Source organism: Chaetodon auriga, chromosome 4 (genome assembly GCF_051107435.1).
Source record: "Chaetodon auriga isolate fChaAug3 chromosome 4, fChaAug3.hap1, whole genome shotgun sequence".
Lineage (NCBI taxonomy): Eukaryota > Metazoa > Chordata > Actinopteri > Chaetodontiformes > Chaetodontidae > Chaetodon > Chaetodon auriga.
This window is the reverse complement of record NC_135077.1, coordinates 7,797,313-7,809,727: the sequence shown is the minus strand read 5'-3', so window position 1 is coordinate 7,809,727 and position 12,415 is coordinate 7,797,313. Positions and strand designations below refer to the sequence as shown.

Genomic DNA, 12,415 nt, shown 5'->3' with positions numbered 1-12,415 from the left:
ACATCTGGAGCGTCTCAACCCAACAATCACTGATACTGCTAGAATCAGAGCAGCAGATCTAAATTTGATCCAAATAAGTAATCATCACGGGATGGATGCCATTCAGATTAGGTTGTTTTAACCTGCTAAGTCACCAGACAGCACGACAAGTCAGAGGGATGCATGTGAAAGTCCTTTTTACACACTCTTGATATGTCACTACCCTGTTTGTTGTAATGGGATGAAACCCACACACCATGACATTACAGGTTAAAGGAAATCGTAGGCTGGGAAGATAAGTGGAGCAAATCTTGACTGATAGAGCGAATGCTAGCGGTACCATCTGAAGCTGTACCCCTGCTATGTGTTCTGTCTCCTCAATAAAATCAGCCAAAAACACTGAATAATACTGTGCTTATTTGGAGTTGTATGCTTGAATGGATGAGTGGAAAAGAGCAGCAGAAATAAAAGGAAAAGTAAATAGAACAGTACAAAGGTTCAAAGAAGTGAAATGTGAATGGTTAATCCGTTCCAAAGAGGTTTTTCATACTGAGGCGAGACGCATATCTGTCAATAACTCACCCTGAAATGAAAGTGGTCATTAGAGTTGATTTTGTGTTGACAAAAAAAAAAAGGTAAATTCTGCTGTGCCCAAAAAGAAATTTAGAAAGTTGATTAGAGTCAAAATAAACACTGTACATCTGTTTCCTATGACAGCCTCAGGAAAATGTGAGTGAAAATAATGAAAGGTTAGGACTAAAATGTGCAAAAAATACTAAAGGTTAGCCTAAATTATGTCTCATGAAGTCTACCTTTTTCCAGGTAAGACTTTGCACAGAAGAAATAGAGCTCCATGGAGTGTGTGTTACCCAATACCCAGCTGAAGGTGCTGAAGTATAGACAAATATTTACTTTTAGACAATCATGACTGACTGTTTAACGTACACACAGATGGAAGAAGACGAGAGCAGTTAAAGATGAAGAGCAGACTGCATACAGCCCACTGTGGACCGTGCTGCCTGCCACTGCTCCCTCAGAAAAATCACATCCAGTTTTTTGGAAATTGTTGTTCTACCGTGAAGGGTTTTAAACCCTTTCACTTTTATTTTCTTTGACCACTTTGCAAACTGGCTGTGTCCCAGAACTTTATTTAAACTTTTAGTAGAGATCCAAAAGTTTCAAAAGATACCAAATGTGTCAAGTTGCATTTTGGGAAAAGGTTCAGAAAATGGTGCGATGGAGTTTTTATTGCTGTATACAAAATTGCTGATTGTTGCACTTTTATTTATTGATTAGTATACAGTATATATGATACTGACAGACAGACGGGAATAAGGGGATTTTTCCAGGCTTAAAGCTGCTAAAGCAGAAATGTTAATTAGGTGTTATAAGTTTTCTTTTTTTTTCTTTCTTTTTTTTTTTTTTTTTTTTTTTTACAAAAATAACTCTAAATAATTAGAGTTGCAAAGGCTTTCACTGTATACATGCACACACCAAAAATACCTGTTTAAATATTTCAAACTTTAATTTACTCCTTTCTTTAGCATCAAAAAATGCCCAATTTCACCTCCTCAAAGTCTGTCCGACCACATCAGGACATTCGGTACCTTGTTCAAAAGTACATTCAGCTGCAGATCAGGAGTGTAAATGAACCCTCCAGTCCATGAGTCTATAGCTCCAGTGTTTTAGCAGCAGGTGTGAAAATTCCCATTTTGTTTAGGAAAATTCCACCTGCTGTTTTTCTCAGCCTGCAGGGCTGCTGTCTGGTTTCCTTTGGTATAGTTTTCTGTGTCATGTCTTTTCACAGTGAGCTGAAAAAAGCTGTAGAGACAGACCTACACTATATATCATACAAATATGTTGTGTTTATATTTCTTTTATATGATTTAGTGCTGATTAAAATCAACAGTGTGTGCAGATTCAGGTCTTACCTGATACCCAGTTAGCTCGGCTGGCTTCCCACCAGAGCCTCATGTTACCCGCCATGTAGCTTACTCGACTGCGAGCTCGGGGCAGCCCGCTCTGGTCCTCTTCTTGTGTTCACACCGAGGATGGTTGGATGGTTTCAGTTTATTTATGTTACGCAGACAGAAACTTAAGTAAAAATGCTTCAGGGTTAAAGGTTATCATTAATTGTCCATCAGGGTCTCAACAGAAGCGCATCACTTTTCGCCTTTCTTCCTCTATTCTCACTCTCGCTCATACTAGATAAGGCCTGTACTCAGAAATGACAAACATAACCTGTGACAGTGGTGTTAAAAATGTTCCTCATGAACAACACCAGCATGTTACTTTGTCAATGTTAGCATATTGATGTTAGCATTGAACGAAAAGCACCACTCTGCCTAAACACAGCCTCACTCAGCTGGAGACTATATTGTCTAGTAAAGTCAGTTTAAGATAATGTGATCTGTTCATAAACAAACAGATTTTTCGGGTTGTGTAAATCTTTCCAACTGTATCAGCTTTGTGACAACCCCAGGATTTGGTGCATCTAAAATGGTGACATGTAATAAAAGGTGCAGGAAAGAAAGAAAAACTCAAATGCCACGTGACATGATGCATATTATTTATTTCCCAATATGCATATTAAATTATCATCTGTTTTAATTCTTTAGATTCTCTTGGCATCTCAAGGTGGATGGTAATTAATAAACCAAACATCTTCTGAGCAAGGAATACTTCAAATATTTCAGTGCAAAACAGCTAAAGCCAAGTTAATTAAAATAAGACGACCCCACCCCCAAATTAAAAAAAAAAAAAAAAAAAAAATCAGTTTTAAAAAGCCAGTAGTTAACATGTATAAATAAAACATAATGGATTTTAAGAGAAGAATTTTTTTTTTTTTTTTAGGTGTAGGTTCCCTTGTCTTGCAGCAAAGCATCAGCTTACAAACGTCCACCTCATATACATATATGAATATCAACAATGTGTTTATCATAATATAATCTTGATACAGTTTCTACAAGAGGTCCATATTAATTAAGTGTTAATAGTTACATGAGGTGAACTTCTGCCCATTTGAAGTCTAGGATTACTCAGGGTTTCTGCATATTATCCATCTCAAAATGACTCATTCATTGGCTCGTTTTTTAAGATTTTCATGACTGAACTGTCCCACACACACCGTCACACACACCGGGTCGTCCACCATACGCAGGAACCCTGAGTACTGCATGTGTGACGTCGTGCAGGCAGAGGCGGGCTCACATTGTGTAGCGTCAGTCAAATGATCTCTCTCTCCTCCACAGCCACTGTTCCCTGTGAGCGGATCGAACACTGGTGGAAAAGGCATCGTCTTTATCTCAAACAAAACAGCTGAAGCACAAAAAATTTCAAACACGCAGACACGATGTCAGCCAGTCACCGAAAGAATGTCAGTCATCCAAAATTTTCATTACACATTTTCCCCCCATCCTCTGCTCAGTTTAGTCAATCTACAGCCTTCAAGCTCACTACTCTACTGTGGGCCAATTTTAAATAAATTAAAATAACACTTAACGCACTGGTCCATCTCTTTTCTTGTCTACACACATTTATCTCCTCACTTGATCTTCATCGGTCCACATTTGGAAATGTTCTAAACCGTTCAGTCATGCATCTCTCTCGTTAAACGTCTTCGAATTTGAATCCATCATCGTTGAGCTTCCTAACACTGGTCCTGCTCTGTTCAGTCAACATAAAGTCTCCTTTTGAACATAGTATAGGCTTAATTTACACGACTGCTACTAACTACAGCTCTACTGTATACATTTCTTTTCTGTGTCCTGCTACTGTTTCAATAAATCACAACTCTGCACCTCAGAACCAGTCGTCCTAACTCAGGCAACATATGCACACTCATCCGAGAAGAAACTAATGGACCGTGAAATACGGCAATAACGGAGTGCAATGAAGACGTACCGACATTAGAGACATACAAAGATTCAGGGTATGATCACATATGTGTGAAATTAGAGAAGCTCATTTGCATCTTCCCTTAGTGTGGAGTTCAACTTTGGTGAACTTCCATACGCCTCGGCAGGCGATGGTCATGCAGGCGATGCATTCGCGCATGTGTCACTGTACCCTCAGAGACGCAGGCGGGACATGCAGGAGGCTCCTTCTGGCCACTTGAAAGTGAGAGTGAATTGGAAGTGTCCCTGTTTTGTAGTGTTGCTTACTGGAGGAGACCCAGTTTTGGCAGCACTGGGAGTTGGCAGGCCGGGATTCTGGCAAAGGGTCAGTTTGGTGTGAAAGTGACAAGAGACACAGTTGGGTGGGACACACCTTCAAAGACCATCCTTATTTGAGACCACACATTTTCATTTTTGACGGTGGGGTCAGAACGTGAACAGATGCAGCCAGAGGAGAAAGCCACTTGATGCGAAGAAGGTCCAGTCATGTAGAGAATGAGCAGTGATTTCATCCAGAGAAACAAAAACAAACTTCTGAAGAGTTTCAGGAGTTGTTGGAGCTCAGTGTGGCGTCGAAGTCTTTAGCCTTGAGACAGTTTATGGACCCATAATTTGGCCCTTGTTCCTGTTTAAACTCCCTCTAGTCCTGCGTGGCCCTCTGTCAGCAGTCAGAGACTTCGGAGGTGTTGGAGTCACTGGCGAGTTTCCTGCGTTGTCTCACAGATTTCTCCTCATCCTGCAGAGCGGAGCAGAGCGTTGGTTACACCTGGTCAGTACAGCTGAAATCTAAAGGGTGCTAAGAGGAACTCTAGCACTCTGGTGTCACCCTCAAGTGCCTAAGTTTCTGCATCCAAGATATTAAATAGATATAACTTGGGTAAAACCTTTTGATTATCATGGCCTCTTTTACTCTTGTACCACCAGTCAGGACCACTGAGGAAAACACCTGCACGCTGCTCTCTCATTTCCAATTCTTTTATTCTACCGCACATGATAATGTTTCAACAACATGTGCTGTCCATGTAGAATAAAAGACAAACAGGGAATGAGATACTGTGTGCATGTTTTTTCTTTGTATTTTAGGGTTTAAAATTTAAATGTGTGAACTTCAACTGACTCACTGAGGAAGACACTGTATGTTTCATGTTTTTGTGTGTGCTTACAGTCTGAAAGACTCCATTCTGGCCCCATTCTCCAGGGGAGTGGTCCTCAGGGTCCTCTACCTCCTCCTCCTCTTCCTCCCCCTCCTCCTCCCTCACCGTGTCCATCCCGTCTTCCTCGTACTCTGTCAGACAGTCCGACTCCTCTGCTGAATGGAAAGATTTAGAGGAGATATTACCGAGAGGATTTATGGCGTGAATGACCCACCAGGTTCAGATGGTACCCATAAACTACCGAGGACATCTCCAACTGTATTTCAATAAAACACGCCAGGTGAAAGCTACCACCCTTTATTTACTACACTCAATAAATCTGACATGCTCTTGAAAGGAAACTGTGCATCTAGAGGGAGGGGGCTGCTGCGACAAGGACTTTTAACATGACGAGTGCAAGCTGTGGAAAAAACTTTTAACCACTTTATAAACAATAATGACTTGGCCAGTGATCCTTCACCTTCTGCAGCCACGTAGCTTTGGACCGGCTCTATCCTGGATACAATCTCAGCAAGGTCAGTGAAGTCAGCTCCTGGACACGTGCAGGACTACGAGACGAGACATTCTGATTATATACTGACGTTTTAACTTTGCAGGTGAACATAATGCGTGGCTATACATCAGCCACACTGCCTGTTATTTATAGTGTGTGCTCCTCTCACGTCAGTTCTCTTGCTGTTGTTGTAGTCGGCCGAGCGGTGGTCCTTCAGCATGTTCTCAATGATGTCCCCTCGAGCCCAGCCAGTAAACACCAACTTGCCGTGCTGGAAGCCCACATCCTGAAGAAGTTTAAAACAGAAATGTTTGGAGGAAACGCTTTGTAACTCTGAACGGACGGTGATGTGTTTTTTGTTTGGTAACATGACATCCATTTTAAAATGTTATACAGGGTTTTATACGATGATGTGATGCAGCTTTAAAGCAAAACTTGAATTTAGGCTTGTCGGCAGATGATCCCACTCATAGCACCTGGCATCAGCAATCACGCTACGTCAACACAGTGGCCTCATTGAAATGAATGAGGGCTCTGCATGTTTTTCTACAGAGCTAACATCCGTCTGAACAAGGCTGCAGACTTTAAGACAAATGCACAAGCAGAGATGCTGGAGCAGCAACATTGTCTTTGCAGAGTGAAGCAGTATCGCAGTGAACTTGTGATGTTTGCAAAGGCTGGATATCTCCAAATAAATAAAAAACAGGCAACACTCATGAAGCAACTCACGTAGATCTCGTCGAACTTGCCGAAGTCCATGGTTTTGAAGCGGTCGATGGGTGGTCTGATGTACTCGCAGTAGGCACTCTTCTTCACAAGCTCTAACTGCCGCACACACGACACGTAGGCCAAGCGAGACTGGATCTCTGCCATGTCTGGCACCTGTGGAAGAGGGCGGGCTGAGAATACTTCACCAGCAGAAATATCTCTCAGGTAAACACTGACCGGAAGCATTAAAAATGCAGTATTCCATATTTTAAGATGCTGAGTCACCAATAGCTACCAATGCCTTGTGCTACCAGCTACCGTACCTTTACTTTCTCTGCCCAGGGATTGATCCGTTTCCACAGCAACCACCAGCCAGACAGACAGTCGCCATAGTTACAGAGGTCTGTCTCATCTTGGCTACCCACGTCGATGGCGATGACTGTTCTGGCGCCCATGTTCCTCGCAATGTCCGCTGTTGGACGTGTAACGCGTACGCCAGCATTCACACACACAGACGTACAAACACAGTGCGACAAAATCCAGCAGCAGAGACGGTAAGACAATGAACTCTGTGTTATTAAGCTTGTCTCAAGATAATATCGATTCCTTTACACCTTCATTTAAGGAGCCACAATGTTCAAACAGACTTACACCACAAAAACGTCAGCTTTTTAAGCTGTCAGGAGACCCCACAGCATCTTTGGCCAATGGGTGACAGAAACCAGTGCAGTTAAATAAGAAAAAGTATATTTTCCTGGCAAATGAACACAGGGCATGAGGTCATGACCTTTCTCATTGACTTGCTAGTGTTAAGAAAAACATTGGGGAAGTGAGCATTTTTGTGGTATGAGCCTATTGAAAGACAGAAGCAGGACGACATCCCAGAGGCCCAAAGCACTGATCCAGTGTGCCAAGAACAACTGCAAACGCAGCTCTTCAGGGAGAACGCAGAGTAACAAAAGTTAGAAATAACGGATGCTCATTTTACAGGGCTCCTTAGCTGGATCAATCTTTGGGCCCACAAAGCACCATATTTCACAAACCTCATTACTTGAGAATGAGGATCACTTGGGAGATAATGGATCATGATTCCCACACAAAGTCCAATAGCTCAGTCCAGAGTTTGTGGCCAGAGAAATATGGCTGTTTCATCAGCAGATATATTCCCGTTTATAACTACGCAGAGACAGACTCAGGGGAGTTTTCATCTGCGCACCATAATGAAAGATAAAACAGTTTGTGTCTTACCTCCGGAAGCATTACAGGAATGGGTACATTTTTAAAATGCTTTCGGGTAATGAGGATGTATTTAACGGTCCGCAGACTAAAAACAGTTCTTCCCCTCATTCTAAACAGACCATCATTTTTTCCTCTGGTTGAAATGAAAACCGATTTTCAAGTGAAGCTTCAGTGTAATGAACAGAAATGTAGGGCTGGGCAATACGGCTGAGATCATCACAATATGAAGATGTTTCAAGATCAGATCAATGATGTGTTACGTGAGGCAGAGCTCCTCACAGGTGTACAACACAAGTAACGCATTTTGTTTATTGACAACAGAATGATAACATGATATTGTGTCATATTTGTTTGCTTTTATTACAATTACCGCTTTTTTTTTTGTTTAATTTCATCTGATCTTGTTTTGTTAAGCACTTTGGGCTGCATCATTGCATTTATTATTATTGCTGTAATATCACCACGGTATGATTCTGTTGAAAGTCAAAGAATAATATTAAATCATCGCCCAGCCCTACAGAAAAGTGCCCATTTCGACATGAGGGGAACCACACTTCAATCTCAAAGCAGACTGGTGTCTTATGGCATTAAAAACAGCTAAATCAGGTCAAGAACTTGAATTTTTTTTTTTTCACCCCAAGATTTGATGTTAGTGGCAATCTCTCCCCATATTTTTAAATCTACACCTTTCTGACACCAGGCTGTTTGACAAGTACCACATCTCCCCTGTGTGATGTGGTATTTCTTAGTTTGAGTGTAACGTTGTCACACACTTCAGTCCACTCTCAATACAACTCTAAATGCTGACTTTTTCCCAATCTAGTAATACAGAGTATTTCAAGGTCTGACAAAGATCAATTCCTGACTGAGCTCACACTGTTTTTGTCTTTTTTTAAATTGTTGATGAAGACTCAGTCAGTCTTATTTGATGCTCAATATTCAGACAGGGAAAACTCAGCATACTCCTCCTCTACCACCTAACGTCCCTCCATCAGCATTATGGTAAGCCCACGTCTGTATACTTACCCTGACTATAAACAACTGCATTAAAACCCCTAATAAAAACCATCCCCGTCCCTCACTCCACCTCCCCCGTCCTCAGCGGGACAGGAGTTTGGTGGACATTGAGGATTGTGTGTTGGGAGGGGGAGGGGGGGAGTACCACCTCTACTTGCCTGGCAGGTTGTTGATGTAGCCACCGTCCATTAGCAAGTTGCCATCTTTGGGGTCGCAGAGAGGCGGCAGATACCCCGAGAGAGTCATGCTCGCTCGCACATAACGCCACAGAGAGCCTGACACACCAGGGAGGGAAGGAGGGAGGAGGAAGGGGGTGGATAACATCTCAATAATGTTTGCTATACGTTTCAGGTTAGTGTCGACACAGACCGCAGTCCAAACACTAGAGGGAGGTCGGACAAAGGAGGTAGCCGATCCCTGCAAAGGCTGGACTGCCTTCCTTTAGACTCTGTTGTACACCACTGCAAACCTCATTACCTTGCACAGAGACCCTGTGTGACTTGTGCATAAGGTAAAAAAGTAAATGGCAACCATCACAGAGCACCAAGGCTTTTAGGATCTCCAAACTGTGTCCCAACAACAGCGCTTTGTAACAGGAGATCATATGAATGTGCTCCGTTTTGAAGATTCTGTATATGTGAGTTGAAGCCAATCAAGAAGGTGAAAATATTGCAATGAACCTACTTAAACTTTCTACATGTCCGAGAAGGAGCAGTGGCAGATGTGACAATGTTTGGAGATCCTTCACTGTGAACATGGCAGGGAAGCACCCAGCCTGCCCAGTCTTTCAGTTATGCTCAGTGCCAGCAGGGGGCAGGAGCAGGCCGGGTGCTGCATGGGTTGGAAGGATAGGAGCACCACAGAGAAAAGCGAGGGGTGCAACTGTGCATGGAGGCAGAATTACTTACTGAAATCTGATTTTAGAGGGACTACTACCACCTACAGCTTTCCATTTGCTTGCTGGAGATTTATTTCAACTTAAGGGCTTTATTCAGTTTGTACAGGAGCTACTTTGGGCAACAGCAGGATCCAGAACACATATTCTTGAATAATTCAAAACAAATAGAGGGAAAAAAAAAGGTAATACATGCCACCAATATATATTCATGAGAAATATATAGACTGGCTCATGGTGTCACTGGCGTGCACATAGAAGCAAGCAAAGCCAGGGGAGAGGACAGGTGCTGTGCAGGAGAGACTGAACATGTTCCTGTCAGTAGATGTGATGAATGAAACACAAGCAATTTCACATGAACCTCCTCATGGGAAACAAGCTGCGGTTCAGTCCAAAGGACAGACACGTTTAGGCCCACTGAAACACATAGTGATCCACAACAATAGACAGATGCAATGTTGACATGGTTGCAGCCGTTCACTACTCTATCTCTGGTGAGGCAGAAGAGTCACTTTCATCACTATTAACTTTCTTTTAATGTAGTACTGTCTGGTCTGTTTTACCGGATCTCACACTGAAAATCCAGCTAATTCCAAACCTCAAGTCTGATTTACGTTGGCCTTGCTGATCTACCTTCAGGTGAGGAACTTTGTTTTTGTAAAAAATAGATACAGAAAAGCAACTGCAGTGGTGCATGAAGACATCAGTGTTTACAAGCCACGTCCATAAATTCATAGATATGAAAGAGAAGGGAAGATTTTAGCAAATATAAGGGGCCAGAAAAAAGGCAGTCCATCATGCATCTCTTCATGATCCATAGATGTCCAGACATGCGTGGGCAAAACCTCACATCTAATCAGAAAGTCAGGGTCAGCTTGAGCAAGGTCAAGTTATACTCAGAGGTGGCGCCAAGCCAAATGGAGAAAGTGTGCTGTGCATGTGAAACAAAGCCAGCTGGAGGAAATATGTCCTACTGGCTGTTATTTAGTGAAAGATGAGGCCCTGATTGGATCAGCCCTAACACAGACATATGGTGGATTTAGCCTTTCCTTCCAAACCATGGGCTCCCAGTGTCCACCTGGTCCGGGTGGGGTTAGTTAAGTGAGAACTTGGGAGGGAAAGAGGAGGAGGGTAGCCGAGTGGTTGATTGTCGACTTAGGGATGGGGGAGGAGGTTTTGGTGAGCGGTGGTGTTTAAAATCTGACCTGGGACATTGTTAACATAGCAACCATCCACAAGCAAGTGGCCATCCTTGGGGTCGCACAGGGGAGGTAAATAGGGGGTGTAGGAGGCGCTGGCTCTAACATAGCGCCAGACGCAACCTGTCAGGAAATGGAGATGGAAAAGGAGGAACACATCAAATATGGACCTGACTCCATGTCACAGATGGAAAAGAGAGAGGGAAAGAGAGAGAGAGAGAGAGAGAGAGAGAGAGAGAGAGAGAGAGAGAGAGAGGACAATACTGACAAAGAGAAGAATAAGGAGGGAGAGAGAAAGAAATAGAGAGAAAGAAATGCCCGCAACATAGATAAGGAGAGTGCAAGAAGCTGCCAGGAGCAAGACAAAGAGGAAGGGGAATACAATGTCAACAAAATTATGCACTCATGACTGCAGTTTCTCACCAAATACAGCAAATTCTAATATGAGGCCAACTGCCAATAAAAGCATACTTTAGGACAACTGTACAGCCAATTAAATGAAACTATTCAAAGGCTAATTAAGGAATTGTAGGAAAGTCAGGAAACCAAAGAACACAATAAAAACTAAGAATCACTAAAACCAGGATGTGATATAAATGACACTGGACGTATGTAAAGTAGCTTCACAAGCTAAAAACAGTGATGCAAGGTTTGTTTGATGTGTTCACTGACCATATATATATAAAAAAAAAAGTATTAGCGTTGTTAGATGTCTGTTCCGACAAGCAAGGTGGGTGGAAGCAGAGAGAGAAATAGAGAGAGAGAGGGAGAGAAAAGAGAGAGAGAGAAAGACAGTAATAGAGCCCACCATTTCAAGAAAAGCTGTTGGGCATTAAACTAAACTCTCCAAACTGTAGAATGAAGAGAAAACTGCAAAAGGGAAAGAGGCAAAGGTCTGCGATTTCAGTTTCTGATCTAAATGTCTGTAGGTTTTCTAACTGGATAAAACACAAGGTTATAGATATAACCCCAGTTCTCTGATAGGCATGAGCCAGTGTGTCACCATGGGAACGACTCCTGCGTGACCTCATTAGAAGCTTCAATAACATTATGCCAGCCCTGATTGGCTATCATTAGTGACACCTATCTCACAAGAGGACTGGACCCTCTTCCTATATATTAGGCTGTTGTAGCGTCATGTAGCAGGGAGGGTGGTCTGGTAAGACACTCAGTCATGCTAATCAGAGAACCGGGGGTTATATTCATAACTTTAAGTTCTCTTTCTTAGCATTCATTTCATGTCTCACTGTTGGAGAAATAACAGACTCCAGCACTGCCAGACATGCCTGTAAAGAAGACAACTGAGCCCTCCGGTATTTCACCAGGAAGGAGGCCTGTTCTGGGAAGAGCCAGCACTAATGGCCGAATGTGTTGGTGCCGTAACATCCAACCTATAAAATCCAGCCAACGCGTGGGTTGAGGGCCAGCATGCCACCGCGCTCTGGCTGGAGACCCTTGTGTATCTGTCTGTATCTGGTCACCCTGTCTGAACCCCCGGGTGCTGCCTGAATAAATCCGCACTGCTATTGACCAGTCATTGATGCAAGTGGCCACTCGAATATCCCCCTCCCTGAGTGGGGCTACTACTGTCTTGCATTTTACAAACACCCTTGGGCTCAGTGACAGACTGGATGACAGACTTATGCACACACTCGTACATACTAGAAAATACCTTGAGTAGCAAATGCTGTTGGTTTCATCAGGAGGAACAACTTTCACAGCTACTTTCTTTCTAAGTTTCCTCTGGGAGGAAATTGGCAGACTCGTCTTAAGCATGAGAGTGGATTATTTCTTTGAAAACTGGAGGAACAACAGGAGCTGGGGGTCCGCCTCCA

General features: G+C 42.9%; 1 protein-coding gene across 6 annotated transcripts in view; it reads right to left on the bottom strand.

Moving 5' to 3' along the window:
* Window positions 1–2,534: 2,534 nt before the first annotated feature.
* Window positions 2,535–12,415, bottom strand: part of pnpla6 (patatin-like phospholipase domain containing 6) — a 29,624-nt gene continuing 19,743 nt past the window's right edge. The window contains exons 30-37 of one of the 6 annotated variants that reach the window (XM_076727544.1): window positions 10,587–10,703; window positions 8,645–8,761; window positions 6,554–6,702; window positions 6,252–6,404; window positions 5,692–5,808; window positions 5,490–5,577; window positions 5,039–5,184; window positions 2,535–4,611 (exon numbers count right to left, since the gene is read on the bottom strand). In XM_076727544.1, coding sequence (XP_076583659.1) covers window positions 4,537–4,611; window positions 5,039–5,184; window positions 5,490–5,577; window positions 5,692–5,808; window positions 6,252–6,404; window positions 6,554–6,702; window positions 8,645–8,761; window positions 10,587–10,703 — 962 coding nt within the window. In that variant the 3' untranslated portion in view covers window positions 2,535–4,536. Of the gene's footprint in view, window positions 4,612–5,038; window positions 5,185–5,489; window positions 5,578–5,691; window positions 5,809–6,251; window positions 6,405–6,553; window positions 6,703–8,644; window positions 8,762–10,405; window positions 10,704–12,415 lie in introns of those variants that run through there. The other 5 variants (XM_076727545.1, XM_076727547.1, XM_076727546.1 and 2 more) reach the window with 5 other exon arrangements.